The sequence below is a fragment of the Agelaius phoeniceus genome, chromosome 20, assembly GCF_051311805.1.
Source record: "Agelaius phoeniceus isolate bAgePho1 chromosome 20, bAgePho1.hap1, whole genome shotgun sequence".
NCBI classification, from domain to species: domain Eukaryota; kingdom Metazoa; phylum Chordata; class Aves; order Passeriformes; family Icteridae; genus Agelaius; species Agelaius phoeniceus.
The window spans coordinates 2,816,431-2,844,185 of record NC_135284.1 but is presented as its reverse complement, the minus strand read 5'-3'; the positions used below and the strand labels follow the sequence as shown (position 1 = coordinate 2,844,185).

At 47.5% G+C, this 27,755-nt stretch overlaps 2 protein-coding genes across 3 annotated transcripts in view; one reads left to right on the top strand and one right to left on the bottom strand.

Moving 5' to 3' along the window:
• PPM1E (protein phosphatase, Mg2+/Mn2+ dependent 1E) overlaps positions 1-5,337 on the top strand; it is a 63,021-nt gene extending 57,684 nt beyond the window's left edge. Inside the window, 1 exon segment of the mRNA XM_054647199.2 lies at positions 243-5,337. Coding sequence (XP_054503174.2) covers positions 243-1,309 — 1,067 coding nt within the window. The 3' untranslated portion in view covers positions 1,310-5,337.
• A 646-nt stretch (positions 5,338-5,983) lies between these two features.
• Positions 5,984-27,399, bottom strand: TRIM37 (tripartite motif containing 37). Of its 2 annotated transcripts, XM_054647195.2 has the most exons (25): positions 27,190-27,399; positions 25,809-25,910; positions 24,455-24,495; positions 23,779-23,895; positions 23,409-23,496; positions 22,448-22,570; positions 21,226-21,349; positions 20,466-20,533; positions 19,871-19,995; positions 19,136-19,186; positions 18,793-18,874; positions 17,381-17,457; positions 16,813-16,992; positions 16,192-16,306; positions 15,863-16,075; positions 15,358-15,494; positions 14,560-14,657; positions 13,394-13,582; positions 11,490-11,801; positions 10,517-10,648; positions 9,638-9,812; positions 8,830-8,945; positions 7,384-7,536; positions 6,768-6,846; positions 5,984-6,549 (listed from the first exon to the last, which is right to left on the bottom strand). In XM_054647195.2, the coding sequence occupies exons 1-25, from the start codon at positions 27,208-27,210 to the stop codon at positions 6,546-6,548; spliced, it is 2,922 nt and encodes a 973-aa protein (XP_054503170.2). In that variant the 5' UTR covers positions 27,211-27,399; the 3' UTR covers positions 5,984-6,545. The 2 variants fall into 2 exon arrangements, with proteins under 2 accessions (XP_054503170.2, XP_054503172.2); XM_054647197.2 differs by lacking the exons at positions 5,984-6,549; positions 6,768-6,846; positions 7,384-7,536 and adding an exon at positions 7,584-7,760.
• Positions 27,400-27,755: the final 356 nt, after the last annotated feature.

Below are 27,755 nucleotides of genomic sequence, written 5' to 3'. Positions count from 1 at the left end.
AGACTTGCTTTGCTTTTTAACTATAAAATTTTAATTTTCTAGTCATCAAAATTTGACATACAGCTGAAGATAGACCTATGAGCAACAACCTCTATTTTTCCCCCTACAGTCTGAGGGAATAATTTCCAAATAATTGCTTTAACTTGGGGTAAGAGTCATTGGCTCCACACTGAGTTAATAAAGGGCTGCTGGAAGCTGTGGCTGCAAACCCACAGTTGTGTTTCTGTGCTGTTCTTCCACAGGAGATGCTGAGCACAAGCCATACATCTGTGGGGACGCAGACTCTGCCTCCACGGTGCTGGATGGCTCTGAAGACTACCTCATTCTGGCCTGTGATGGCTTCTACGACACAGTGAACCCCGATGAGGCGGTCAAAGTGGTGGCTGACCATCTGAAGGAGAATAACGGTGACAGCAGCATGGTAGCACATAAATTGGTGGCATCTGCTCGGGATGCCGGCTCCAGCGACAACATCACGGTCATCGTGGTGTTCCTCAGGGACATGAACGCGGCGGTCGCGGTCAGCGAGGAGTCGGACTGGACTGAGAACTCCTTCCAAGGGGGGCAAGAAGACAACGGGGAAGACAAGGAGAACCATGGAGACTGCAAACGGCCCTGGCCCCAGCACCAGTGCTCAGCACCTGCAGATTTAGGCTATGAAGGACGAGTGGACTCCTTCACCGACAGAACTAGCTTAAGCATAGGCTCCAGCGTTAACCCCTTGGATGATCAAGGCTATTTAGACCTGACAAAAACAGAAACTAGTACACCTCAGAGTGCCAAATGTCTGCCCCCAGTCCAAGCGTTTAGTGCTGGCGTACCAAAGAGCGCGGGTCCCATCAGCAGCTCCCCGGTGAAGAGCGAGGCCCCGGAGCTCAGCGCGCCCTGGGGCTGCGGGCGGAGCGATCGCAGGGAGGACGAGCTCGCCCCTCTGAGCTCGGGGGCTGCAGGCCAGGGCATCTACAGGGTCAGGGGCTCATCCCCCGTCTCCTTCGGGCTGGAAGATGAACTGTTCCAATCCTTGGGAAAACGAGCTGCGTTCTCTCATTTCCGGCTCTGCAGCGGGAAGAGGCGGCGAGGAGCCAGGCTCAAACCAAAGTTTCACACGCCGCTCTGGGCTCAGGAGCCTTCCCAGGGAGAAGGATCCGGCCTGCCCTTCCCTGCCCGGGGCCGCAGGAGCAGGAGGGCGTTGGCCCGACCCTCCCCGTGGCGGAGGCTGCCCAGCCACGGCCCTTACAGCGAGTGTTCGATGCGAAGACAAAGTCATTGTATACCAGACCCACACCTTCATCAATGCTGTAAAATGTAACCACCCCCTCGTGTTCCCCTGTCAGACTCCCAAAGTAGACATTCCCAAAATAAAACTGGCATCATCAGAAAGCGAAAAAAAAAAAAAAAAAAGAAAAAAAAAAGAAAAAAAAAGAGGTGGGCATTTCCGAACTGTACTCCAGTCCCCTGCCAAGCTCAACCCCTGTGTAAATAGAACTAGGAATTAACCAATGTAGGTGTTTGGATCTCTAACAAAGTTTGGTGGTGGTGCCACCCCCAGCAATGCCGCAGCCGCCCGACCACCCGCACACACGAGTGTCAGCCACATCAGCAGGGAGAGCCCAGCAGCGCTGCACGTGGACAGACAGACAGACAGACAGACAACGCCAGGGCACGGTCCTGACACACGCAGAAGGTTGCACCTGCCTGAGAAATGTCTGTGGAGCAATACTCAAAGAACGATCTGGGTTAGAACTGCCAAATTTTTTTAGAGCGGGGGGAAGTTTCCATAGAGTCGAGGTGTGGGGGTTTTTTTGGGTTTTTGTTTTTCCTTTCGTGTTCTGCTTTCTGTTTATTCCAGATGAGCGTTAAGATGAATTAGAAAATTACATCCACTTTTGCAGGTAGACGACTAAAAGCCATACAGGGTTTACCAGGTACCTTAGGAATGGACACACTAAGCTCCTGCTGCTCTGGTCTCAGACTCCCATCGAGGTACAGACTCATCATTTACCCTTTTTTTTTCCCCATGTAATATAAAATGCAGAGTATGAAGAAAACTTTTCTTGCAGTTAAAAAAAAAAATATTTCCTATAGCTGGAGGTGCAGTGTAGGGAATTTCGTATCTTTCTGGTGCTTTTAGTGGCATTTTTCTCATTTCTCAGTTTAGGAAATTGTTCTCAATGAGTTGAACATGACTGTGCTTAATGCTTTGAGCCAACCTCTTCCCACCTTAACTTCATCTCAGGTCTTAAAAGAACCCAACCCGTGGAGGTGTCCAGTCCCACCCTCTGTCCCCGCGCCCGTCCCAGCGGAGATCAGGAGCTGCTGGATGAGCTGTGTGGTTCTGGTGAGGATTCCCAGCTGGCAAAGGCAGCATTTCACAGCCAGTGGCAGCAGGAAGGAGGCAGCGCCAGGGCTGCGTGTTCAGGTGTGTAGGGAAGGACGCCGGAGCGATCCCCAGGGATGCAAATGCCGAGGGTGCAGCAGAGCAGGGGCTGCGCTGGGGCTGCAGTGGAGAGGGAGGAACTCAGTGCCCGGGCTCTGCTCCGGCTGCCCCGGGCCCGGCGGGGCCAGGCAGGAGCTCGGCCGCCCTTCTTGCACAGGCAGCGGCCCCCGGCCCCTCCCCGCTCCCCAGGTGAGGGCGCGCCCTTAGCGGAGCCGCTAATTGGGACGTGAATAAATAAGCGGCCGATTCCCATCAGCTCCACCAAGTCCAGATCCCGGTCCTACCCTTTGTTAAGCGATGCATTGGGAGGAGGATGAACAAAATAAATCTTCATAGGCACTTAGTGAACAATCCATATCATTTTAGCAGTAACAATAGCAGTATTAGTGTTTAGCTAGAATTTGCAAAGTATTTTAATATTAAGTAGTCAAGAAAATTATTCAACATGACAAGATGGCGAGGCTTGAATTCTGCCGATTTCCGCTGCTTCTCTCTTTGATGCACTATTTTAAAAGCAATCTGATGAACAGCAAAAGGCTTTGTGAGCAACCAGGAGTTGGAGTGTGGCTTTAGATTCCTTTGATCTTTTTCAGACTTTGTTTTAATCTTACGGGATCATTGGCTCTTATCTGCCATCTTATTCTGCCTTAGCTGTTGTCAACGTTCTCTTTAGCTGCAGCTTCTGTTCCAAGTCAGATTCACGGAGGAAATTTAAGAAACCATGAAATGGTAAAATATGCAACTCTGGGGCATCTCTGCGGTGCCTTTGTTTTAAATTATTCACAGTAATAATGACTCACTGAAAGTCCATCTTTAGCTGACTGTCATGTTCTGGAGAGAAAGGTGGTGTAAGTGCAATTCTTGATGTGAGTAAATTAGAATGCAAACCCGTCATGGATGATAAAACTTCTTCCCAGTCTGCAGGAGCAGTTGAAGAGCACTGGACTGCATGTGTGCTGTTTTGGGAAGGATCTAGCTTTTTTAGGTGTGGATTCATAAATGGTAATTCTGCGACTCATCCCATTTATCTTGCTAGGAGAAAAAAAAGCAATCCACCATCGTAGTTGCAGTGTGGTCAGGTAAAACCATTGTATAGATAGAGCAAGTGTTCATTTCTTCACTAACTGCATATTTATAGAGTAAATAGGAACCATTTGTAAGGTAAGTCCTTTAAAGTTCTATAATATTAAAAGTAGTGGTTATTGGTCTGATTATGCTGCTCTTGATTCTACACACTAGACAAAAAGCAGTGCTTGTGAAATGCAGTGTTTTCTCTTAATGCCACTGGTGATAGGAAGTAGTTCCTTCAGTTCAAACTCCTGTGCCCTTATCTGCTGCTTGCTGACGTAAGCAATAATCCCTCTCTAACGGTATCTAAGTGTTCTGTATCTCGTACCTTGATCGTCTCTCTGGTGACAGTGTAAAATATTAGGCTAATAGAGAACTATCTCATTGTATTTATTAACTGTTGATACTGAGATTTAGTCTGTGACCTGTGTTTTGTATTTTTATCGTGTATCTTAGTGGTGGTGACAATTTGTACAATGAATCTTTCCAATAAAGAGCTGAAGTATCCCTTTGCCGCGTTCACACAACCCCGCATCCCTCTCGGTCGACGTGCTGACCGTGGTTGCAGAACCAGGAGGTAGCAGTGACAACGTGACTTCAGTTTTGTTCTGTTGCAGTTGTGGTGGTTTTGAGGAAGGGGCTCGGGGCCGCTTTGCCTGGAGCTGCTCAAAACTGGCTCGTGAGCTCTTCACTGTGAGCGCCGCGGGGCTCCCGCGCCGGAGGGGCCGCGGCGCTTTCCCAAGGCTGAGGAACGTGTGCGGTGCAGGGAGCAGAACAGCACCAGGGCAGGGAGCTCTTCACCCATTCTATTTGCACTAGAGGTGGGTGGAAACGCACGCGTGGAACTTTTCTTTACCTAGAAGTGCCATCCATTGTCCTTGTGAGCGAGAACCATTCGTAGCTGAGCTGCTGAGCTGCAGCGCTGGAGGACAATGTCCAAGCAGACTTTAACTTACACCACGTTTCTGGTGGTGCATCATCCTAGAAACTCCACCTGTTTTTGGAGCACTGTGTGTCAGTTGTCCCATGGGCAGATGAGGCACAAGGAGTTGTGTGCACAGACATGGCTGCTGTAGTTCAGGTCCACTCTCTCCTCACCAAATCCTCCCCACCCCAAGATTCTGCGGGAATAAAGCAAAATGAGAAAGATTGGTCTAAATTAGGGGCTGTTTTAGCACAATTTCTTCACTCGGCACTCAGTCACATAAACAAAGCCATCCAAGGGGATACTGCAGCTTTGTTCATGTCTGTAATTTAGGGCAATCTTTCTTTAATTCACATCCTCTTTGCGACAGGAACAAAACTTTCTACCCTCGTATCACGTACGATAACAAGGAAGCATTAACAGGACCTCGGAGCCCGATGTCCGTGCCCCTGTCCAGCCCTGGCACCCCAGCCATGGCACAGCCCTTGCCAGCATTAAAGACAAACAAGCCCCACCTGTCAGGGTCTCGTACACCCCTTGTCCTGTCCGGTCTTTCCTCTCCTTCCCTCTGAAGACACCTCGGGACGAGAGCAGGGGAGGTGGCTGAGCTCACCCCGAGTGCTGCTGCTCGTGGCCAGCCAGGCACGGTCTCAGCTCCTGGGTGCTCCTGCTGACCTTTCTGTAGTACCTTGTTCATGAAACATGTTCTTTATGAAGTGAATAAATTCAAGCTAAATCATGTACCAGTGTTGGGACTTTTCCATTTGCAATCTTGTTCTACAGTTCACCCGCGAGTTTAGTTCTAACCATGTATTAGTCATCCATATTTTATTTATGAAAGCTGTTTATACAGGAAAAACTGTTGAAGTTTTACCAATATCTTAATAAAACAGTAATTTAAACCACACTCCAGCTAGTCTGGTTATTGAAGAGCTGACAAAGGCAGCGAGCAGCTGTGCCTTTAGTGTGGTGAAAGGGGGTTTCCTTTGGATATGGAACCGGGGTTTCCTTTGGATATGGAACTGCAGTGACCCTGGTGAGCTCTGGCTTTCCCGTGGCTGCTCAGGGCCCATTGTGGCCCGAAGGGATGGGGCTCTCATGGCACAGCCCGAGGAGATCAGTGCCCTCCAAGCCCCTTTCCCAACCAGCTCTGAATAAGCTGCCCACACAAGGTGAGCAAAGCAGCAGCTCCTCTCAGCCAGAGCAGAGCTCCACGGCCCCAGGGACTGAGCTGTGACCACCACAGCCCCAAACACGCCCAAGGCGCCTCCAGGCTGTGGCCTGGCCTGCCCCAGCATCTGCTCCCTCTGCAGTAACAAAACAACTTTGGAGAAAACCTGCATCCTTCTCGATTCCTGTTGGAATCAAGGAGATTTCAGCATTTGGCTTTTCTACAAATAGAATCCCAGACGGGTTTTAGTGCTTTTCACTGAATAATTAAAGAAAAAAGTGACAGGAAAAAGTTCCTCCATGTGCAGCCAGGTGCTGCAGCAAGTGGAGCCGACCCTGACAGCCTCCACCCTTTTACTTATCCACACACAAAACACCCGAAATTCAGATTTCAACATTCATTTTATTAACAAAGTGCAAACAGTTTTAAACTGGGAGTTGTAGAGCACATTCACACGGACACAGGGCACAGGCAGCCACACGAGGACAACACCAGGCAGGTACTGACAGGGCTCATGCTTTGTCACTAACCAGGCATCAGCTCTCAGAGGAGCCTCACGAGGACTGCAGCAGCTCAAAATGCAACGAACAAAGAGTTTGGCAATGGGTGTGGTTGGTCCACGTCACCAACTGGGGGAACAATGGAGTGGTGGCTGATTGCCCCCAGCTCTGGAGCCAGCCCAGCACTCCACAGGACAGTCACACTCTGCTCATGCCAGTGGCACAGCAGGACTCTGATCCCAGCTGGGGCTCAGCACCTTCCCCACGACTCCTCAGAGCAGCTGAGGCTGGTGGAGCTGCAGTGCCACCCCTGCAAAGGTCCTTGTGCCCCGGGCAGGGTGAGACAATGGCAGAAGAACCCCAGAGTGGACAGGGCACAGCTCCAGGGACTCTCACAGCTCCCCCAGGGCTGCAGCCATGGATCTTCAGGCCCCAGCCCACGCTCTACCTGCTCCAAACAAAGGCAGTTTGCACTGAGAACCCTCCTGCTGGAGCAGTTTGAAGGCTTCAAACAAACACAATCTAAGAGCTAAAATTTTGTGCCAGCTGCTTCAACCCAGTCAGTTTTGGGAGCATTTAGAGCTCAGCCCTCGCTCCCTCAGAGCCAGAGGGAGCTCAGGGTCCTGGCACAGGCTGAGCAGCCCCAGGGAGAACCTTCCCAGTTACCTGGTGCTGTCATCTGCAGGGACAAAGCTGAGATCCTCAGAACTGGCCTGGTCCCCATCTGGTCCCACCGAGGAGTGTCCTGAGGGTGAACACAGCACCAGCACAGCCCAGTCACCCTCCCAGTGACACCACAGAGCCAGGAATGCTCCCTGCCCTCCCTTCACTCAGGCCAAAACTTCAGCCCCTGGCCTCACAGCTTTGATCCATTGGATGGAAGTGAAAGCTCAACCAGAGGACTCTCTGAAGCTCCAGTGAGCTGCTGGAAGCACATTCCTGCCAATTAAGATGCAAATTCTAAGGCAGTGGTTACCTCCCTGGAATTTGCCTACTTACAGTGCCAGTCCTGGCACACAGGGAGTTCCAGTTGGGAACTGGAGCTCTGGGTTTTCCAGCCCTTCCCAGGAGATTCACCTCAACTGACTTCTCAAGGCTAGCAAGAGTTTCCCTCTCCTGTTTTGAGCTGTTTTCATTGGGATCCCAAGAGAAGAGTTCCAAATTTTACTGGCACTTGGAGCTTTAACACCTCCACAGCCTCCCCTCCCAGGGATCTGCATCTGAGGAGCTCTGGGAACGTTTGGGAATGTTTGGGAATGAAGAGGAGCTCCAGCAGCTCTACCTTCACTGGAGGGCTGGGCAGAGAAGGCCTGGTTGAACACCTCTGAGGGGGAGGTGGCATCTTCCTGCTCCTCGTTCTCCGTGTCACATTCGATGTCACTGTCACTGCTCATCCCTGGCAGGAGGTGCAGGACGTGCTTCTGACACAGCCCAGCTGCAAGAGAGACCAGAGCCAGCCAGGGCACAAGGATGGCACAGGATCTGCACTGCTGGCTCTGTCCCATGTCCCATCCTGCCAGCTCCTGGGATTTGGTGTCAGAGCAGAGGGAAGGGGCAATTCCCAAGCACCCAGGGCTCTGATGGGGCACTGGGGACCAGCCCTCGACACAGCTGGGTTTGTCCTGTGTCACCAGCTCAGCTGCTCACTCCACTCTGCAACTGGGACAGAAAATAAAAGTTGCTTTTCTGGGAGCTAAAAAGCAGCACAACCTTGGGGCAGGTGAGCCTGCAGAGCCTCCAAGCAGCAATAAAGAGTTTGAGTCTCACATAACAAATTTCCCCTCCAAAGCAGAAGCAGAGCTCAGGTGGCTCCAGGTGATGGCCCAGGGTGTGCACGGGGCAGCCAGAACTCCCCATGGACAGCACAGGCTCTGCTTCTCAAGGGCTGATACTCAGTGCTAAGAAAAAGCAAAGTGAGAGGCCAATTCTACTGCAGTTTTTCCTCTGAAGGAAAGAAAATGTGTAATATTTGTTTCCTGGTGTTTTTAACAATGAAGTATTTGAGTTTCTAAAGCGTTTTCCTATTGGGCTCCCGGCTCTGAGAGCAGAACTGCAGGAGCACATCACGATCATGCTGCAGTGACTAAGAGCAGAAATTCAGTTTTGTCACTGAGAGACCTTCTGTAAATGCCAACTCCCACACAATATTGCACACTGCAGCTCGAGATGGATGCTGGCACCTTAATATAGGCTTTGTGCTACAATCCAGTCATTGAAATTCAAATTAGTGCAGGGGTGGAAGGCAGGAGAGTTTTAGCAAGATAAGAAAAACTCTATGTGGACTTTCAGAAGGGGAAAAAAAAGGCAATGTTATTTTTTTCCAGCATGGAAAGGATGCAGGAAGAGAAGGGGAAACTTTCCTTCAAGTCTCTAAGGAAACTGGATGATGCACCACAACAGCCAGCAGGACTGAAGTGCTGGAGAGGCTCTTGTGTGGCTGTGGACAAAGTTACCCCAGGGGCTGTCCCTGAAGGCAGCAGAATTACCAGCCAAGGTCAGTGGATTCTGTTTAAATTAGGTATGAGCAACTCCTCAAGGCCACTCCACCGAACAACAAAGACCTGGAGCTGTCTCAAGGTACAGAAAGCAGCCCCAGGAGCCCGTTCAGCAGGGGCACAGGGATCCTCTGAGCTCCCTCAGATTTATTCTCCAGCTCCCAGCACAGCTCAGCAGCCACAGAAGCAGCTTTGGGGGGTTTCTCTCCTCCCTCCCCACCACCCCCATTTACCTTCCTCTGCTGCTGCTGCTGCCTCAGGGCCCAGCCCCTGCAGCTCCCCAGGCTCTGAGCTGCCCTCCAGGCCTCCAGGCTGGGCTCCCTCTGCCCGACACCCCTTGGAGTTTGAGCTTGGGAAAGAATTGAGGAGAAACAGAAAACCCCACGTTAGAAATGCAGCCTGAGCTCAGCTCTGGAAACAAAGCCCTTTAGTGCCACATTGAGTTTTACTCCTTGTTTAAGGCTTCTGCACACTCACTTGAATTTCCAGCTTTTTTTAACATTTTAATATTTCTAAATCAATCAAAAAACCTTGAAAAGTTTGAATATTTTTCAAAAAAAAGTGACTCTACTTATTTAGAAAAAATAACCTGAAAACTCCATTGCCCTTTGCTTAGGTGGCCAACAGAGAATTATCATGAAATGGCTGAAAAATCGAGTTAGAGTGAAAAGCTTCATCTAAAATGAGGAAATCAAAAGTGATTAAATGTCACTTAGAGGGTATTTTGCATGGAACAGTGGGAAAGCAGACCTGGGCTGCCTTTCATTTCTGAGTGTCAGACTCCAGCCAGAGCTGATCAAAATAAGAGAAAAAGGAAAAAAAAAAAGAAAAAAGAAAAGAAAAAAAGACAGCTTGTAACCTAGTTATAAACCCAAAAATTGCTGTCCAGAGGGAACAGCAGCAACCAAGCAAACTTCAAAGTAATTTCTCTTTCATGCTACAAGCACCTGGTTTTAAGAGATTGTGGGGTTTTTGCAGATCAAGGGAAGGTGGGGGAGGAGATAAGAGAAAAAAAAAAAAAAAAAAAGAAGAAACCCCTACCCCAGAGCAGCAACTTTCCTGTTCTTCTCTGCAGCAGCCAGGCCGTTCAGGGCAGCAGCTCCCAGCTCAGAGTCTGAGCCCTCGCAGGGCGGCTCCTCCTGCTTGGGCAGCGCCTCGGGCCCCGCCAGGGCGCGGGTGTGGGGCCGAGCACTCAGCTTGGAGCTCCCCAGGCCTCCTGAGCAGGGAGAGCACAAATGAGACCCTGGGATCCTCCCCTCCTGCCCTCTGAACGCTGCAGGGGAGCAAACACCAGTTCTGGGTCAGGGGTTGGTTTCCCTGTGCTTGCACTGAAGGAAGGGCATCGTGCAACTCAGGAGCAGCTCTAGCATAAAACTCTTACTGGAGCTTCCTCGAGCTCCCTCTAAGCCAAATCACAATTTCAACCTGGCTCAGGGCTCTTTAATCCTGGATTTTCACTGTCAGGTTCACTCCTGAGAGGTCACAACATAACACACAGATTTATGCTCTGCTCAGTCAATGTCAGGTGCTGCCCCCCAGCTCAGCTACAGGAACTCACTGGGTGGGAAAAAGCATCCATGCAAATTTAGGGGAAACTTTAGTTTCTAAATAAAATCTTCATTGAGAAGCTTTTGTAGAAGAGATGGCAGTTCCACCCCCCAGGTGGCAGTGCCCAGGTACCCTCAGCAGGGTGGCTGCTGTCCCCCCTCAGTGCCCAGGTACCCTCAGCAGGGCAGCTGCTGTGCCCCTCAGTGTCCCCTCAGTGCCCAGGTACCCTCAGCAGGGTGGCTGCTGTCCCCCTCAGTGTCCCCTCAGTGCCCAGGTACCCTCAGCAGGGTGGCTGCTGTCCCCCCTCAGTGCCCAGGTACCCTCAGCAGGGTGGCTGCTGTCCCCCTCAGTGTCCCCTCAGTGCCCAGGTACCCTCAGCAGGGTGGCTGCTGTCCCCCTTCAGGCGCAGGTTCCCGTCCCCGCTGTCCATGGCTCTCCTCAGGGACAGGCTCCCAGCAGCTCCTGAGCGCAGGGGCTTGGCTGAGGAACTTTTCTTGCTGGCAGCTGCAAAAAAGGGTAAAAGTGTGACAGTGTTCAGTGAAAGCACTGCTGATGCTGCTTGTAAGTGAAGCTCCACATTATTCTCATTGTTTATTAACCCCCAGTCCTGCACAAAATCCTTCCACACCTTCCTGTCAGAGGCCTGGGCTGCACAGCTCATGTTCACTTCCCTCCACTGGAGCATCCTCCAGAAAGCTCCACCACATTCCTTCAGCCAGCATGAGAATATAAATGATAGACAAACACAGTGCAGCCTGGCACTGGGGTAACCCTCAGGACACTGTCACTGCAGCCTCTGGCACTGGGGTAACCCTCTGACACTGTCACTGCAGCCTGGCACTGGGGTAACCCTCAGGACAGTGTCACTGCAGCCTGGCACTGGGGTAACCCTCTGACACTGTCACTGCAGCCTGGCACTGGGTTAACCCTCAGGACACTGTCACTGCAGTCTGTGACACTGGGGTAACCCTCTGACACTGTCACTGCAGTCTGTGACACTGGGGTAACCCTCAGGACACTGTCACTGCAGTCTCTGACACTGGGTTAACCCTCTGACACTGTCACTGCAGTCTGTGACACTGGGGTAACCCTCAGGACACTGTCACTGCAGTCTCTGACACTGGGTTAACCCTCTGACACTGTCACTGCAGCCTGGCACTGGGGTAACCCTCAGGACACTGTCACTGGATCAGGTCTGGCAGTGCCTGTAGGGTCCAGTCTGGTGTTTCAAAGGGCAGGGCAGGTTTACATTTCTCATCTTCCAGCTGACCCCGGCTATAAGGAAGTCCCTGGGGACATGAACCACCTGTAAGGGTGATTAAACCCCCCTTCCCCAGGCACTTACAATTCCTTATGTAGCAGCTGGTGACTGAGGACTTGGTCAGCAGCTCCATCCCAATTTCCTGCAGCTTGCTGCAGCTGTCAGTGCCACAGGCAGCCAGGGCCCCCTGCTCAATGGAGAAGAAGCTGGGCTGTGCCTCCCCTGAGCCAGCATTGCTGCTCCTCACTTCAGACAGCTGGTTCTTCACATCTGACATCTTGCTCCGAACTTCTGCCATCTGGGTTTTGAGTCTTTTCAGCATTTTCAGGTCTGGGGGCACCCTCCACATGGCCTGGTGCCTGCGCTGCTCTCGCTCCTTCAGGGAGTAGGATGAGGCTTTGCCAAAGGAACAGGCAGAGAGCACAGCAGGTCAGGAAACCATCCTCAGATAAACTCATAAATTCATGGATTCCCAAGAACTGCACCTTGTGTCCTGCTCTAAGAGTGAGGGACACACATTCTGTGCTGGCACTGCACCCACCGAGGCTGCAGGCACTGCCCAGGGCTGGCACTGCAGGGTTTTGTTCCCAGTCATGGAGGAAGGTCCCCAGTGCTGCTCACTGGAGATTCCCAGTGCTGCTGCAGGAATCCTGGTGACACCTGAGCGCCCACCCTGCCAGCCAGCTCATGTCAAATTTGTTTTTATAACACTTGTTGACTTTGTGTAGGAGATTCTCAGACCACCAATATCTCATAACACAGAGAACTCAAAGAAATTGCAGCTAGGGAAGGAATTCCCTTAAGTACCCCACAGCAGAAGAGCAGCCAATACCTGAATAAACCTCTGTGCTGTTCAGCTGGGATTAGATCAACCTGGATCTATCTGAAGTGTTATAAATTCTGTGCTTCTCTGCAAATTCAGCTGTTCCAAACTGTAAAGTCAAGTGGCTCCTAGAAACCTTCACCTCAGCAGGTGAGGTCTGGCAAACTCCAAATGGAAGAGCAGCTTTGTCCTTACTGACCAAGTTCCACCTGGCTGGGAACAGCCAAACCCCAAGGGAAGCTCCACAGAACAGGTGATTTCAGCTCTGTGCTCAGGAGCTAAAGACTCACAGAGCTCAGTGTGAGCTTCACCCTGCCTGAGTGGCACAGCACAAAGTGCACTGCCCTCTCCTGAGCTCCTTTTGTCCAGGGAAAAGGCTCCTTTTTCCAAAAGCAAAACACAACTGGGACTCTCAGTTCATGAGCTGTTCCCTTTTTGTTTTTTTTACTTCTTCTAGAAGGGACTTCCATTTTTGGAAATATGGATTACATTCACTGAAAATTCACGGCTGTTGATGTAACCCCATTTAAAAGCTAATGACAAAGGAACAAAGAGTTTGAGCCAGCTTTTAAATTCAGTGCCACCAATGGCATTATGGCAGCAAACCCAAGCACCACTTGGAGCAAAGGGACATTTATTTCTCTTTCTGTTCCAGAAAGTCACCAAATGGTTCAGGGCCAGCAGTTAAATAAGTGTCAATCATGACAAAATTCAATCAAACCTCAATAATAAATTTAATTCCTCACTGCCAGAGGAACAAGCAACCTCCAGGAAGAGCCAGGGCTGCCAGCCCTGCTGCTGCACATGGAGTTAATTGCTATTTTCGGGTCAAGGGTCCCAATGAACCACAAATACTCCTCAATTATTTAAATACCATCACTATTTTTGGCTCCTGACATTTTGATCCATTTTTCTATTTTTTTTTTTCTTTTCCAGCCCTTACAACCACTCACTTTTTCTAGCTCGAATGGATCTAAATTCCAGGATTTCTCTTTTTGGTTTGCACCGTGCTCCAAATGTGCAGGGAGAGGTGAAGCTGCTGCCTCAGCCCAGAATTTTGTGTTGTGCTGTCCTCCAGTGCCAACCCCTCCCAGAACAGTGGCTTTTCCCTCATCCCCCTGCACCTCCAGGCAGAACAAAACCACCAGACACGTGCTGCAGCTACCTCTGTTCTGCAGAAGGGAGGCAGGAGGACGTGGCTGAAGGCCCCAGAGGTTTTCCATGCCGTTCCTGTCCTTGAGGTCCAAGAGGTGGATGAGAATGAGGGGGTCTATGTCCAGCAGGCTGCTGCTGGCCGTGGAGCCCAGGGCGCTGGCTCCGCGCCGCGAGGCCCTGCCGGAGCTGTGGCTGCTACCTGAGGAGCAGGAGAGACACAAAGGTGGGAGCTGGGGGACACAGGGGTCATTTATTACCTGGGGAAAACAAAAAACAGTCACACAAGTAGATTAGGAATTAATTGACCCCCATGAAATTAAGGAGATGTGGGTGTTTTGTGGATTTCTGGATGCTGAAAGCAATCAGATGTGCTGGTAATTAAAGAATAGGATAAAAACAGCTGGAAAAGGGGAAATGCTTCATTTCATAGCTCTTATAAAAATCTCTTAATGAACAGATTTGTTAATAAATAAATACAAAGATTAGAGTTACTCTAAAGGAATAAGGAGACAAACATGTCCCTCTCTGACCTCCAGAACTTCAAAACAGGGAATTGTGTCCTTCAAGCACCAAGAGACTTTTACAGCAGCACAAACACTATTTCTGGTATCTTTGTCCTAAAGAAATATACTCAGATTCCACAATATCTCTCTGTATTCCATATAGCTATACATTTCTTTCAGAATCTTGTGGCTAATTTGGGCTGTGTTTATCTCCAGGCTGCAAAATCCCAGAACACCTTATTGTGTTGCATTTAAAATGTATTGTGAGTATTCTTTACTTCATTCCCTCCAAATTCTTTGGTTTTTGCAGTGCAGTGAACCCCAGGTGAATGTGGCACCCACTCAGAGGTCACCCTGACATCAGTAAAAATTCCTTGTCAGTCTCCTATTGATTGGAACACAAGGAATTTCAAAGCTGCCCTCCAAACTTTGCCATCATTTTTAAACCAGCACATTCAGATTTCCTCCCCCCCCCCCCTTTTTTTTTTTTTTATTGAACCAATGAAGTGTTTCTGCTACACTGCAATAATCAGTACAAACCACATGATGCAGCAGTTCCCAAAATAGAACTGCCTGCAGAACACACAGCTTGGCTTTGCTGCCAGGAGGAGCAGGGGAAGGAATCCAGCAGCGTTTTTCACTTTTATGGGAATTCTGGAGTCATTTTTCATACCTGATGCTCCAGGAGTAGCAGCAGCTGCTGCATCCTCCATGAGATCTCCATCTTCCAGCTCCATAGTGCTGCTGTATTCCACATCATTCTCTCCAGACCTTCAGGGGTGATCAGGGAAAAGGAAAATACAACTGTTAGCTTTCCTCAGCGCTCTTGGTAAATGCTGTGGCACAAACCTCAAAAAACAACATAAAGTGCTGCAAATTGTATTTCCTGCATTCAGGCTAGCCAAACTGAACAAAGCAAGTGTAGTAATTAAATGACTGTCTCATTACCCAAGAGGCCAAAAGTGCTGTATGTACCTAGACTGCAAAATGTGATGCTGCAAACTCCAGTGTTTGTAAGTGCAGCAGCAGATTGTCAGGTTTTAATTAAGATTCCAGGATTTGACATCAGCTCTGCTCAGCCTTGAATTTCCTAATTTAAGTACCTGGCCTCATCATCACTCTCCTACTACTGCAACACTTCCCAGAAGCAGACCTCTACTCTGTTACAGAGCTGAGACAGATTCCTTAATGGTGTTCTGGGAAAGAACCTTCACAGATTATCACTTGTCAAAGACAGAGTGCAGCACTAACGTAAATAAAGAGATCAGAAAGACACTCATTAGCTGACCAAAAATTCAGTGTTTAGCACTGACTCCATGAGTTTGTGTTGTTCCCAGTATAGGAACCACCTCTCAAATCACACTGGAATCCCACACACCCCAGCAAATTACTCAAATTACTCAGTTTCCACTGGAATTAGGATGATTACCCTGGGCACAGGATGAGCTGAAAGACATTTTTAGGTACTTACATAGTTTCTTCATCAATATCATTTTCTTCAGTGTTACTGGTTGCTGTTGAACTTGCTGAAGAGCTGCTGCCATCGAGGTGGTTCACCTCATCTTCCCCAGCAAGATCTATATCCAGGTCACCATCTGAGAGCTCGTGCTGCAGGAAAAGCAGGAGGGTTTTGATGTAGAAACATCGAGCAGCACCTTGATGCATCCCCAAAAGCTATGAACAGGCACTCTCTGTCCCCAGTGTCACCATCACACAGCCATGAGGAGGCTCTCAAAGCACATTAAAGAACAAACACAAATCAGATTTTTCAGCTGCAACTTGGAGACTTTTTGTGGTGGGATCTTTTAGCTCAGTTCTGGAACATCTCTCTGGAGTCACCTCTCACTCACAGCTCTCAAGTGTGTCATCTCCTATTTCCATAGCAAGGATAATAAACCTCATTTACAATTCACAAGTTCCCCTGTTTCTATTGCTGCCTTATCAAAGAAAGCTGCACATAAACAGAGAATTCCTACATTAAAGTCTTCCTGCTGAGTCTTCTCTTCCTCCTCCTCCTTGTTCTCCCGTGCCAACCCTGGAGCAGTGAAATTCTCAAGCAGTGCTTCAATGCTTTGCCCAGGTTTTTTTGCTCTTGTCTCTGAGCCCTCATCATTCTGGGGACTGAGGTGAGTGTCTGGAGGGGAAACCCCTCGGGATTTCTGGGTCCGGGACAGTTCAATCGCGAGCCTCTGGAAGAGCAGCACACAAATAACAGCAATGGAGCAGCAGCAGCAAATCAAGCACTTTTGTTGACTTGCAGAGACACTCCAAGAGGTGATTTTACATTCACAAACATCCCACTTACTTCTTTCAGGTTATTTATTTGCTGGATGTAACTTGTCTGAGCTGCTTCCAGCTGAGCAATGTACCAGTGCTGATCCCGGCACTTCTGGAAGAAGGTTGGTGAGCGCACTTGGAACCTTCAAGGGAACATTTGAAATGGGGTTTTTGAGGGAATTTTTTTGGTTTGAGGTTTGTTTTTAAAAGTCCATTCCTCCAAAACCTTAAAACCTGAAATCTAGTGGTGAAATAAACATAACAAAAAGGTCCTTGTGGACTCAGTGTCCTGAACACCCTGACTGGCCACAGTGAGTTCTGCAGCAGGGACTCACAGCCTTTTATTCCCAAAGCTCTCCAATGCTCACTAAAACTGTTTCTAAAGAGGGAGAGAAAGCACCTTTTTCCTTTAATTCTGGTAGCTACAGCTCTCTAACCCTTATTAATGCCAGGAGCAGCCACTCCTCAAAGGAAGACAGACTTAAAACACTCCAGATCTCCCTTTGGCACATTTCCTTCTTCCAACCCGCCGAGAGCGAAATCCACTCGGAACAAAACACGCCAGCAACGTTTTCAATTCCAACAGGAAAATAACTCCCAATGTCAGCAGAGGCTGGGGTGCCCTTGGGGAGGAGAGCAGCAGCCCCACCTGAGGATGACGGTGTCGTTCTGGCGGTTCAGGTAGCCCTCGTTGGCCAGCAGGTCCAGGCGGAAGAAGCGGTTGTAGCCCCAGCACTCCCCAACTTCAAAATCAGAGGCGAATTCCCGGATGATGTTTTTGGTGGGATCGTTGGTGGACTGGTGAACCATTTCTACACGGTATTCGTACCTGCACAGGGCAAAGGAACGGGCATTTGGAGCAAAAGATGGCAGAATTGTTGAGGGGTTTAAGAGCTGCGCTTTCTTGCCCAGCTGAATGAGTGAGCCAGGCCTACAATTGTACTGAACTCTTAAATAAACAATGAAAAATAAAAGAGAGCAGGAATATGGAGTAGAGTGAACTCCAGGGCTGAACTACTACACAGATACTCTTATCAGTTGTTTCACCAGCTTCTTTTTTATCTCAAGAAAGCCACTGAGTAATAACTTTAAAATATTATCTCTGTGCCTGAGTCAAAGCTAAATGGACAAGAGAAGTGTCACCATTCTTTCTCAAAGGGCTTTGCAGTCTCTGACAGAAAAACCCCAACATCTGTTCCTACTGCAGCTTTGCTTACTTGGATGTCTCTGGCAACCCAGCAGACAGCTCCAGGAACACTGACAGGTAATAGCCTCGAACTACTCCATTTCCATCCTTGAAATGAAATCAAGACATTGATTAAAACAGAAAGGAAAAACTAGAAAAAATTTAAAAACCAAAACAATTTGATACAGAAAAGTTTAGAAAACAGTTTCAATCAGCACTGGATTTGCAGCAGGAATCTACTTTGGATGTTACAGGTGTGATTTTTAGTCTTCAGCGACCTCCTACTGTAACACAAATCAACAAGAAGCACATTCACAGTCCAGTATTGGTATCTCAGATATAAATAAAGACAAAGCTTTAATTGCTCTAACACTTTAGGTATTTGATTAAGTGGAAGTCTGAATAGACAAACACTCAAGATATCAGAAAAATATTATTTTAGGTTAAACATTAGTTCTGAAGTATTTTACATACTGTCACATTTCAAAGATACTTAATTTTTGAGGAAAGAGCAATTTCTTCAGAAAAAAATCCCATGCAACATGAAAAGTTAGGGCAGTTAACTGAGAAACAATATTAGAGTCACCAGAAGTCAAGAAAAAATACAGCAAAACCTCCATCACACTCACCTGAATGAAGGATGAAGAATGGCTCAACTTGAATCCTCCAGCTTGAAGAAACATTTCAACTTACCATTGAAAAAATAAATTTTAATGCCTTCTGACAGCACAGCTCAGGTAGCTAAGCCTGAATTTACAATACTCTGGAAACTTCCACACAGTTCCACCTCTGCACTGCAGTCATTCAATTCTGGGCATTCATGGGCTTAACTTTTGGAGCCAATTTTTCAAGGATGCCACAAAAATCACTGAGACAGAGCTGCTGCTCCACCACCAAACTCCTCCTTCTCCACACAGCTGCAGGAGCAGCACTGACAGAGCAGGGAATGTGGGAAGATCCCAGCTTGGGGGTCAACATTCCAACATGGACAAAACTTCAGAAACTGGAATATTCAGCCCTCTGAAGGGACATAGCAAAATCCAAGTTTTAATGTCCAGTTTGAGAGCTGGATGCAGAGTCAAGAACAAATGCCTGGTCCTCCTCCCACCTTCCCCAGGAAGCATCACTCAAACAGGGTGAGTTACTCTATAGCTCAGTTCTGTAAGAACATCTGCAAAAATCCCATTAAAATATCCATCAAAGCTCCTCTGCAATATCAGTGGGACCCATCTTTAATTGCTTCTAAATGAACCAAACTCTACTGGGCATGTTCTCACTGGAGATCTGGAGGCAGAGAGGGAACTCTCCAAAGGCTGGGGATGCACTCCTTAGAATGTTCTTTTCTTTTCCTACAGCTTTTCATGTACAGCATGAGACAAACACGATTCCTTGCTGGGAATGAGCTGGGATGGGAGAACAGCTGCAGCTGAAGGCAAAACTCACCGGGTAAACCTTTAATCTCCAGCACAGTCCTGACACCTGCAGGGGAGGGCTGTACACGGGATCCGCTCGCTGCCGCAGGGTGCTGGGGAGACAGGAGCAAAACATTGGGCACTGGGACACAGCAAAGCCCTCACAGAGCCAGGAGCTGCACAGAGAATTGTCCTTAGCATGGAAAATGATTGTTCACCTGGTAAACAAGAGATTTTTCATGGAATTCCCATAGTTTAGTCTACATCTCGCTGTTTTTCTGTAGAGGTTGTTGTGTGTTTTAAATAACACTTGTCATGTACAGAAGGAAGAGAAGGATGGTGCCAATATTCACAGTAATTGAAGATATTCTTACCTGAAGTTTTCCAAGACAAATGTAGTTGAGTCATAGGCTGGAACCAATTCACTGTGTGGGGAAAGAATAAATATATTACACTCGAATAACATGGCATTAAAAATCCCAACTTTTGACATCTGTAGAACTTCAGATGTCTCAGGTCACCAGAGGCACTGAAATTCATCAGGACTACACTGGGTTATTGCAGTAGAATTCCATTTATACACCTCCTCAGGAGGAGATTCCTTGGTGCCATTGGAAAATAAACATTCAGATTTAAACCATGACACAGCCAAACCAATTTTTGCTGAGGAATTCTTGACACTTCTCTGACTTTCCATTTTTTGGAGACATTTTTTCAGTGCATGCTCCCTCAGAACCCAGCACCAGCAGCATTCTCCTGATGAAGAATTGTGCTATGAAATGATTTTGGCTGTATATTCTGAATTAAGGTGACCTGCAGAGGCATCTCATGAGAGCCTGGCAATTATACACTGAATGACCCAATAATAAGGGAAAAAAAGGACAAATCAGTAAACTATGTGTAGAAGAGAGAGAAAAAAAAAAGTTGTGAGCTGGAACCCAGTGTCCTGACTCCCCAGCAGGGACTACAGACACAAACTAAGCCCTGCTGGAACAGAAAAGCCTACTTGCAGCACAGGTTACTACAAGGAGTAAGTTAAGAGCAAACTCCCCTCTCAGGTACTTTAAATATGGTTTGAAACACTGAACAAACAGAAGTGCAACACTGACCTTGTGAAGTCTGGGGGGACAGGAGTGGTGACAAAGGAGGCCATGGGTTTCCGATGGACCTGCTGGAACATCATCAGGATCTCGGAGCTCTTGGATATCAGCTCACTCTTGCTGCAGGAGCGCAACTGGGAGGGGAAAAAAGAGGGGAAAAATCCTTAATTCAGTAAAAAGCAGAGGTTTGATCCACTTCTGGTTTTAAACAACTGAATGACATGTTTGTCACAGCTTCAGGAAGTTTATCCACAACACAGTGACAAAACGGAGCTTGGAGGTTTTGGGTTATTTTATTTTCTGGAATTCCACAATGGAAGTTACAACAGCCACTGTGTATTTCCCTTATATAGAACTGGGTAATTTTGTATGATATTGCCATTAATCCCTGTAGTAATTTTTCAAGCAACACAACACTTTTGAGTATCTCTAGAAGACACATTTATTTTTAAGAAGAAACTGTGCAACCTAAGGCCACATCAATGAAAATATGTCCTCCAGAAATATCCATCAATTAATAATTTTAAAATAAAAAAAGTTAAGTAAGAAAGATCCCTCCTCAGCTGGCCTATCTACACAACATTTAATCTCCTTTCATAATTACCTGATGTTCTACTTCTTGAAGCAGGGTTTCCAGAAGTTCAGTTTCTTGAGTAAGGGATGTCTTTTGACCTGTTTAAAGAAATGATGTTAAAAAGCCCCTAAAACACATACTCAATATTTCTTAAGTGTATTTTCTTTTTTTTTTTGTTTCCACTTGGAAGCTGCCCCAGAACATACTAAGGTAAAGGGTTTCTAAATGTACCAAGGCTGATTGAGAAAGCATCTGAAAAGCAAGTCTACATTTAGGTTAATTAGAGCTGTACTGAAGAACTCATTTGAGGTTAAGTCAGTAACCAAGCACTCTCTGTCCCAGAAATGGCAGGTTTGTTGGTCTGGGGTGCTTTTATGGACAGAAAGAAAAGCAGGTTTGACTCTTATCCAGACAAGCCCTTCTTATATTAAAATTACATTAAAAGGAGTATCTATTACAAAGATGTATTTTCAAATTAGAAAGATCCACTTCTTGACCAACATAAATGATGAAGTAAAAGCACTTGAGTTGAAAAGTGCTAAATAACTTCCAGCTAGATGGGAATGTTTTCCCAGTTACAGAATATAATCAGGTTATAGCAAATTTAGAACTTTGCCCAGTGCCTACATCATTAACCAAAGGCTTTGCTCAGGGGGAAGTTTTCAGCCAGCAGTGAACTTGCTCAACACCAGGGCGTGGAAGAATTCACCCTCCCAGGGAAACAAAGTTTCTCAGTGGGTTTAGCCATTGTTAACACATTTCTCCTCCTCCTGCCAGAGGCCATACCCACCCATGAGGGTGATGAGCTTGTTCTTGAGCTGGGTGTCCAGGCGGGCGATCATCATCTCCACGGCGTTGCGGATCTCGCGCACGCGCTCGTCCTTGGCGCTGCGCACGGCCTCCACGTTCCGCTCCTGCAGGGCACAGGAACCCTCACACGCTGCACCTCCCCTCAGCCACACCCTGTCTCCATTCTCCCAGCCCCCAGAAAAGCTTAAAGTGTCCCTAAATCCCCTAAGAGGGAAAAGGGGAGTGCTGGTTTTGATGAGTGATTTCACTGATTCCCTCAGAGAGCACCAAGGGGAACCGGGAAGCTGAGAAACGTTGTCTGATCACACAGGGATTTGTCATGTGGGGATTCTTTAGGATCAGTAAATGCAGCTGCCAGTTTCTCTTCTGCAACTTGAACAGCACAGAAAAGTGTTTTACTCTTTGTGGTAACAAGAATAACATGCTAAAACCAGAAAAGTTTTGTGCTAATGGATAAAACCAGCATCCTTCTCCCTGCCAGGGTAAGGCCACAAACCCTCAGCATTTTATCACCACACTGGTGTTTATAAAGTCACATCTGAGCTGGAGAAGAGCAAAACTGTTAGTGCAAGTGGCAAACAAGCACCTGAAAAATGGGCAAAAATCATACAGAAACTCACTCCAAAAATTCCTGGTTTTATGGTCAAAAAGACTACACATCATAAATGTAACAGAAGACAAAAGTCATTCTTCCTGGGATACCAGAAACTGCATCAGATTGCTGGAATTCCCACTGAAACTGCCCAAGTTGAATGGGTCAATATTCAGATTTTTGACATGTTTACCCCACAGGGAAGAAAAAGAAGGTGCACAAACACATCTCCAACTGGTGAGCTGCTCATCCTGCAGGCTCAAATACATTTACAATTTATTATCCTAGAAAAAGGAAAATAAGCTGCTAGAATAAAGTGGTTTTGTACTCATTTAGCATGACAGAACACATTAAGTGTTGACCAAAATATATATTTCAAAGAAGTGTCCAACTCCAGCTTTTAACCAGCACACCCCAAGAGAAAAATTCTATTACCTAACTCTAAACCAGAATTGAGAATATTTTGATCTTTCCACATTGTATAAAAAGAAAGAGTCCAATGAAAAAACAAAAAGGTCTCTCTGTGGGATAATCTCACCACCTTCTAACAGGGACTACTTCCACTTCCCACTTTACAGTTTCCTTTGCCACCACAGGAGAAGTTTCTCACCACTTCCTGCACCAAACTGATCAATTCCATGAGTCTCCTCCTCAGCTTTGCCACTTCTTCGTTGACTTTGGTGACGTGCTGCTCGTAGATTTCTGCCAGTGGTTTAAAAGTGTGTCCCCCATGCTGTGCAAAGAGAGAGAAAAAGGGAGGAAGAGGAGGAGGTGGTGGTGAATAATACAGCATCTCTTTTCCACTTTATTCCACTCCTGTTAAATTCCTGAAAGAGAAGGGAAGAAAGCCTACGAGTGCATCACTCATTCTGGAAAGGTTCCAAAGCAGATTGTATGTAGGAAGTCAGTCTTTCACTTCCCTTTGTAAGAAATCATGAAGTTGGCTCTCATTCCATCAAAGCTTCCTGTCAGGAGTTATTTGGAATCTCAAGAGTCCTCCAAAAATAAACTGCTTCATTCACTGTGCAATGCTTTACCAAATCAAATATTGACAGAAGGTTTATTTTTATCATTATTATTATTATTATTATTATTATTATTAAAACACCCTTCCCAAACAAAGGCAGTTAACCATTTACATTCCAAACAGCAACAGCTGTTTCTCCTTGAATACCCAACTGGATGGATAAACACTGATGAATTTAATAGCTTTGAAGATTGGAGGCCAGGACAATTGAACAACAAGTGTTATCTGTGTTTTCTGAGCAAGGCTTCTTCCTTTGCCCACAAAATCTCCCCACCACAAAGAATTTGTCCAAAATATCATGAAGTTTATACCAAGGAAGGTAATTCTGACCTGGCTTTGGTAAAAACTCCATTTCCTTCTCTAATTATGAACTGACAGTTTCGTGTTTCACAAGCAGTGGTACTAAATAATAAATACACCTAAAACTGCAGCATCTGCATGGCAATCCAACAGCCACAGCAGCAGTTTCACAGCATTTCTGGTTCTTCAAAACCACTGTCAGACACAGTTTGAAGGCCCTCATACCGTGTCCATCTCCCCTTACCATTCCTCCCCAAAGTGCACACTGGTGGCAGATACACTTCTTGCAGGTCCAGCAGAAAACACTGAGCTTCTCATGATGATTTTCACACCTTAAACCAAAAAAATACACATATCACCCACAGAAAATAGCTATGAATTTTCTATAGACTCAGCTAAGCATTTGCACTTGTTCTGCTACACAATCCTGCAAGCAAAGCATTAAACATCTTTTGCAGGAGGAACAGCTGCAGTCAATAAAAACCTTTTGTAAGACAAACGTTGCTTTTAGTATTCTCTCCAGAAGCACTTCACAGACACACAGAGTACATTACTAAAATTAGCTGCCATAATTCAAAGCACAAAACACTCGATGCAAAGAGCACTCCATTTACTTGTCCTTTTCATTCTCCTCATGCTTTGTGAGGCTGCAGAGCTGAAGTGTGTCCAGCTGCTGGGTGACCTCCTCTGCCCAGCGACAGTTGACGAGCTCCCGGAGCTGCAGGGGGGCTCTGCAGGGAGGATGGCACAGTTAGAGCAGGCATTTGGCTCCAGCAGCTCAACAAGAGGCACTGGAGTGAGCTCAGTTCATTTCTACCTTACCAGAAGAGTCACAGGTAAAAAAAGAGCAGAATTTGGATTAGTTATTAAGTAAAAATTGAGTCAGTTTGATCATTTGGGAGAGGTGGGAACTGCATTCCCACAGAATGGCTGCACAGGCACACCACATGAATTACAGGCACTAAAAATGGCCACTTTCACCCTGGAAACTGAAGCTCCTGGGCTCTGACTTTTGCAAGAAGAATATAAAGAGGAATTCCCCCTAGGTGCTCCTGTTACACCAGCCATGTGCACAGCAGTGTCATGTGGGAAGAACAAAGATCCTGCTCAGCTTGTCACAAAACTAGAATGCATTTTAGAAGAAGTATTATACCAGGGCCAATTCTTATAGAAACAGCAGGCAGGTCTGAAGAAAATTTAAAGCTTATAAATTTAGTGCAAGCTGCATTGAGAAGGAGATTGATCATAACAGGACAATCCACCCAATTCCTGATATTAAAAATACCTTACCTACAATGAGGGCACTGAGCTCTTTGTTCAGTCAGCCAACGCTGTGGTGGAAAAAGGAGAAACCTTTTTAAACAGACTGCAATGAAAGAACTGCAGGCAAATATGTTCTATCATTAATTAGGAGTTACTTGTTTTCATTACAGCTTTCCTATACTTTTTCCCTGTTAAGCAAAATTTTCAATTTAACTGTTCAACCACTTAGTCACAGAAGAAGCTGCTATTTGTGTCTTAGTAACAAGCAACCACTTTGTCTTCAGATGTCAGAGATGCTTCAGTTAAAACTGTACAGAGAATTTTGAGGTACCAAATATTGCATTAGGAACCACCCACCTGGCAGATTCCCAGAGTCTTAGACTAAAGCAATAAAAGAAAGAAAAAGACACCACAAGCATCTTTCTCAGAGTCTAATTAGTCTTCAAGGTAATTTATTTCTTCCTCTTGAGTTATTTATAGACAAATTAAAAAGCTGAAGTTCAATGATCAAATCCACAAGGAGCCTGTGAATGTTTCTCTTCCAGAAAGCTCCAGGGACAAACAGCTGAGCAAAGAACTTCACCTGCCCACTACAACTCACAAGTGTAAAAGCTCAGCACTTGATGGGTTTATATTTGTCAGCTCTCTACTACATTTCAAGAGTCTCATGAATAATCTCTCACCACCCAGCAACAATATGTCACTAAAATCCTTAATATGCAGCACGAATCCTTCACCTCCAGCTCTTGTCAGAGCTTCCAGAGTGAAGGATGAACGTCTGTTCCAATTTCTGGAAATACTACTGGAGGTCTGGAAACCTCAGCTGAACCTTTTGCTGCTACAGCAACACAAAACAGCACCTGGATTTGGAACTGGAGTGTGACACACTGGGAACCAGGGCATCAGCAAGGAAATGAGGGTTCAGGTGCTGCCTCAGACTCCCCTGAGAAAGATTTAGCCCCACCTGATCCCAGCAGCCCAGCCTGAGAAGCATTATGAAACACCTCCAGGGTACATGAGGTGATGCTGTGACCTTCCCGGATGCAAAGTCAGCATCTGATTTCTGTCCCAACTTTTATCTTCCATACAGGCATCACCAGCTCTCAGGAGGTGCTAAAGAAGGGATCATTGTGTGTCTCTTCCTTAAAGCAATTATTCCAGATGGTGCCTATAATTAGCAGCACTGAAGGCAATGCACACAGCCTGCCTACTTCTTCCTCAGGGGTGTTATAAAAGGTTTTGAAAGGGAAACTAAAGGGGAGGGGGGAAAAAAAAAACCAAAAAAGGAATCCTTGGAACTCCAGGAAGAGAATGTTTTCATAAGCTCAGCCAGTTTTCAGTTCAAACCTTTGAAAGAACAGACTAAAGCAAGCAAACTCACCCGGATACAGCTGAAACAGCAGAGCTTGGAGCAGTGAGGGCACAGGCGGGCGTCCCGCAGCTTCTCCATACAAATGAAACATCGGAAGACCTCGGCAATGCTCTGCAAAGGGGGATTAGCACCATTGGCAGACACGCCTCTGACACACCAGGGCTGCATTCGCTCCCCAGGCACCGTGCCAGGTTTCTGTCCTGTTCCAAACAGCACCTCTCTAAGGGAGATACAACCTGCAAGCACAACTCTCCCCCTCAGCTTCTCCTACACTGCACCAGCAGCTGGTTTACAACACTATTCTCTTTCTCCAAGGATACTTTCTGTTTGTCTTATCTCTTTCAGAGCAGGCCTTTCTGTAGCCAAGATATTCCTGCGTGTGTTCACACGGGATTGAGCAGCTGCCAGAAGAAATGGGGTTGTACCTGCAGATAGTGTGCTGGAACTAAACTATTTCTAGATCGTGGTAAGTGCATGCATGTGTAATACAAAAGAGGTGTTGAACTGAACTGGGTAATTTTTTTACTTTTATAAGACTTATATTCTTTTAAGGTCTACCATTAGCTCCACTATTTCTACACTCTCCCCCACCCTATTTAATCGATTTTGGGTGATAAAAACATTCCCCAAATGAGAAAGGTATTTTGAAAGCAATGTTTGCTTTCCATATTGATAATTTTTAACTGATAGGGAAGTTTTACATCCTTTATCATACATGACTTAAAATACTTCTGGTTATAACTCTGGAATTTCATAAGGTGCTTCAGGTGGGGTAATTCTTTTTTCCCACAGCACTGAGATTGTGAATCAGCACAAAAGCAAGACATCTTCAATTTACGGATACCAATATATCTCCCACACATTAACGCCTCCTTTAACAGCTACAAGCCATTGAAAGGCATCATACGCGTTTACAGGAGAAAATCGCAGCCGGTCTTTTACATCCTGTCCCAGCCTGGCAGTGACACAGCCCCCAGCAGGTGTTCGAGCTGCCGGCTCACAGCCACTCCTGCACCTCCACGGTGCCAGGGCGGCTTCGGTGTGCGCCAGGTCTCCATCCCTCCATCCCTCCATGGCTCCATCTCCCTCCGGAAACGGCACCCGCGGCGCTCCGCCAGCTCATTTCCGACCCCCTCCGCACCTGCCTGCCCACCCGAGCCAAGCCCCGCAGCGCCGCAGGCTGTTCCCAGCGCCCGGGCCGACACCGTTCGCTACCGCTCGGCGTTTTTTCCCCCCCTCACACAGCGTACACGGACGCTCCGAGGGGCTCCGGTAAAAGCGGGCGGGTGCCGCAGCCGCTGCCCCCTCACCGCGGGAGGAGAAGCCGCAGCCGCTGCCCCCTCACCGCCCTGAGGGAGCGCGCGCCTCCCGCCCGCTCGCCCGCCCTCACCTCCACGCTCTGCTCGTCCATGGCTGCGGCTCCGCCAGCGGCGGCAGCAGGGATGGCTGTCCCCGAGCTCGCTGTCCGTGCCCGCGGGTGAGGAGCAGAAGCTCCGGGAACGGCGCTGCGAGGAGCGGAGCCAGCGCACCGGGCTCGGCCCCGCGGACCGGCCGGGCCGTGATCGCGGCAGCGAGACCGCCCCGCCCCGCCCGCGCTGCGCATGCGCGGGGCCGCCCGAAACGGGCGTGGCGGAGCGTGAGGCGGCCGGGCTGCGATCAATGCCCAGGGTTAGGTGAGGGTGAGACCTGGGACGGGGTTTGAAACCACAAAACTCAGAGCTCCACGCACACCGAAGCTAAAAAAGGCATCCCAAGGGGAACGCAAAACTGCCACGACATGGCTTCCACCACGGCTTTTTCCTTAAAACCAGCCCTAGCCCAGAGCCGTTTTCCTGCCTAGGGTTAGGGTTTTTAAACCACAAAACCCAGAGCTCCAGGCACAGTGCAGCTGCAAAAGGCATTCCGAGTAGAACACAAAACTGCCACGACACGGCTGCTTCCACGGCTTTTTCCTTG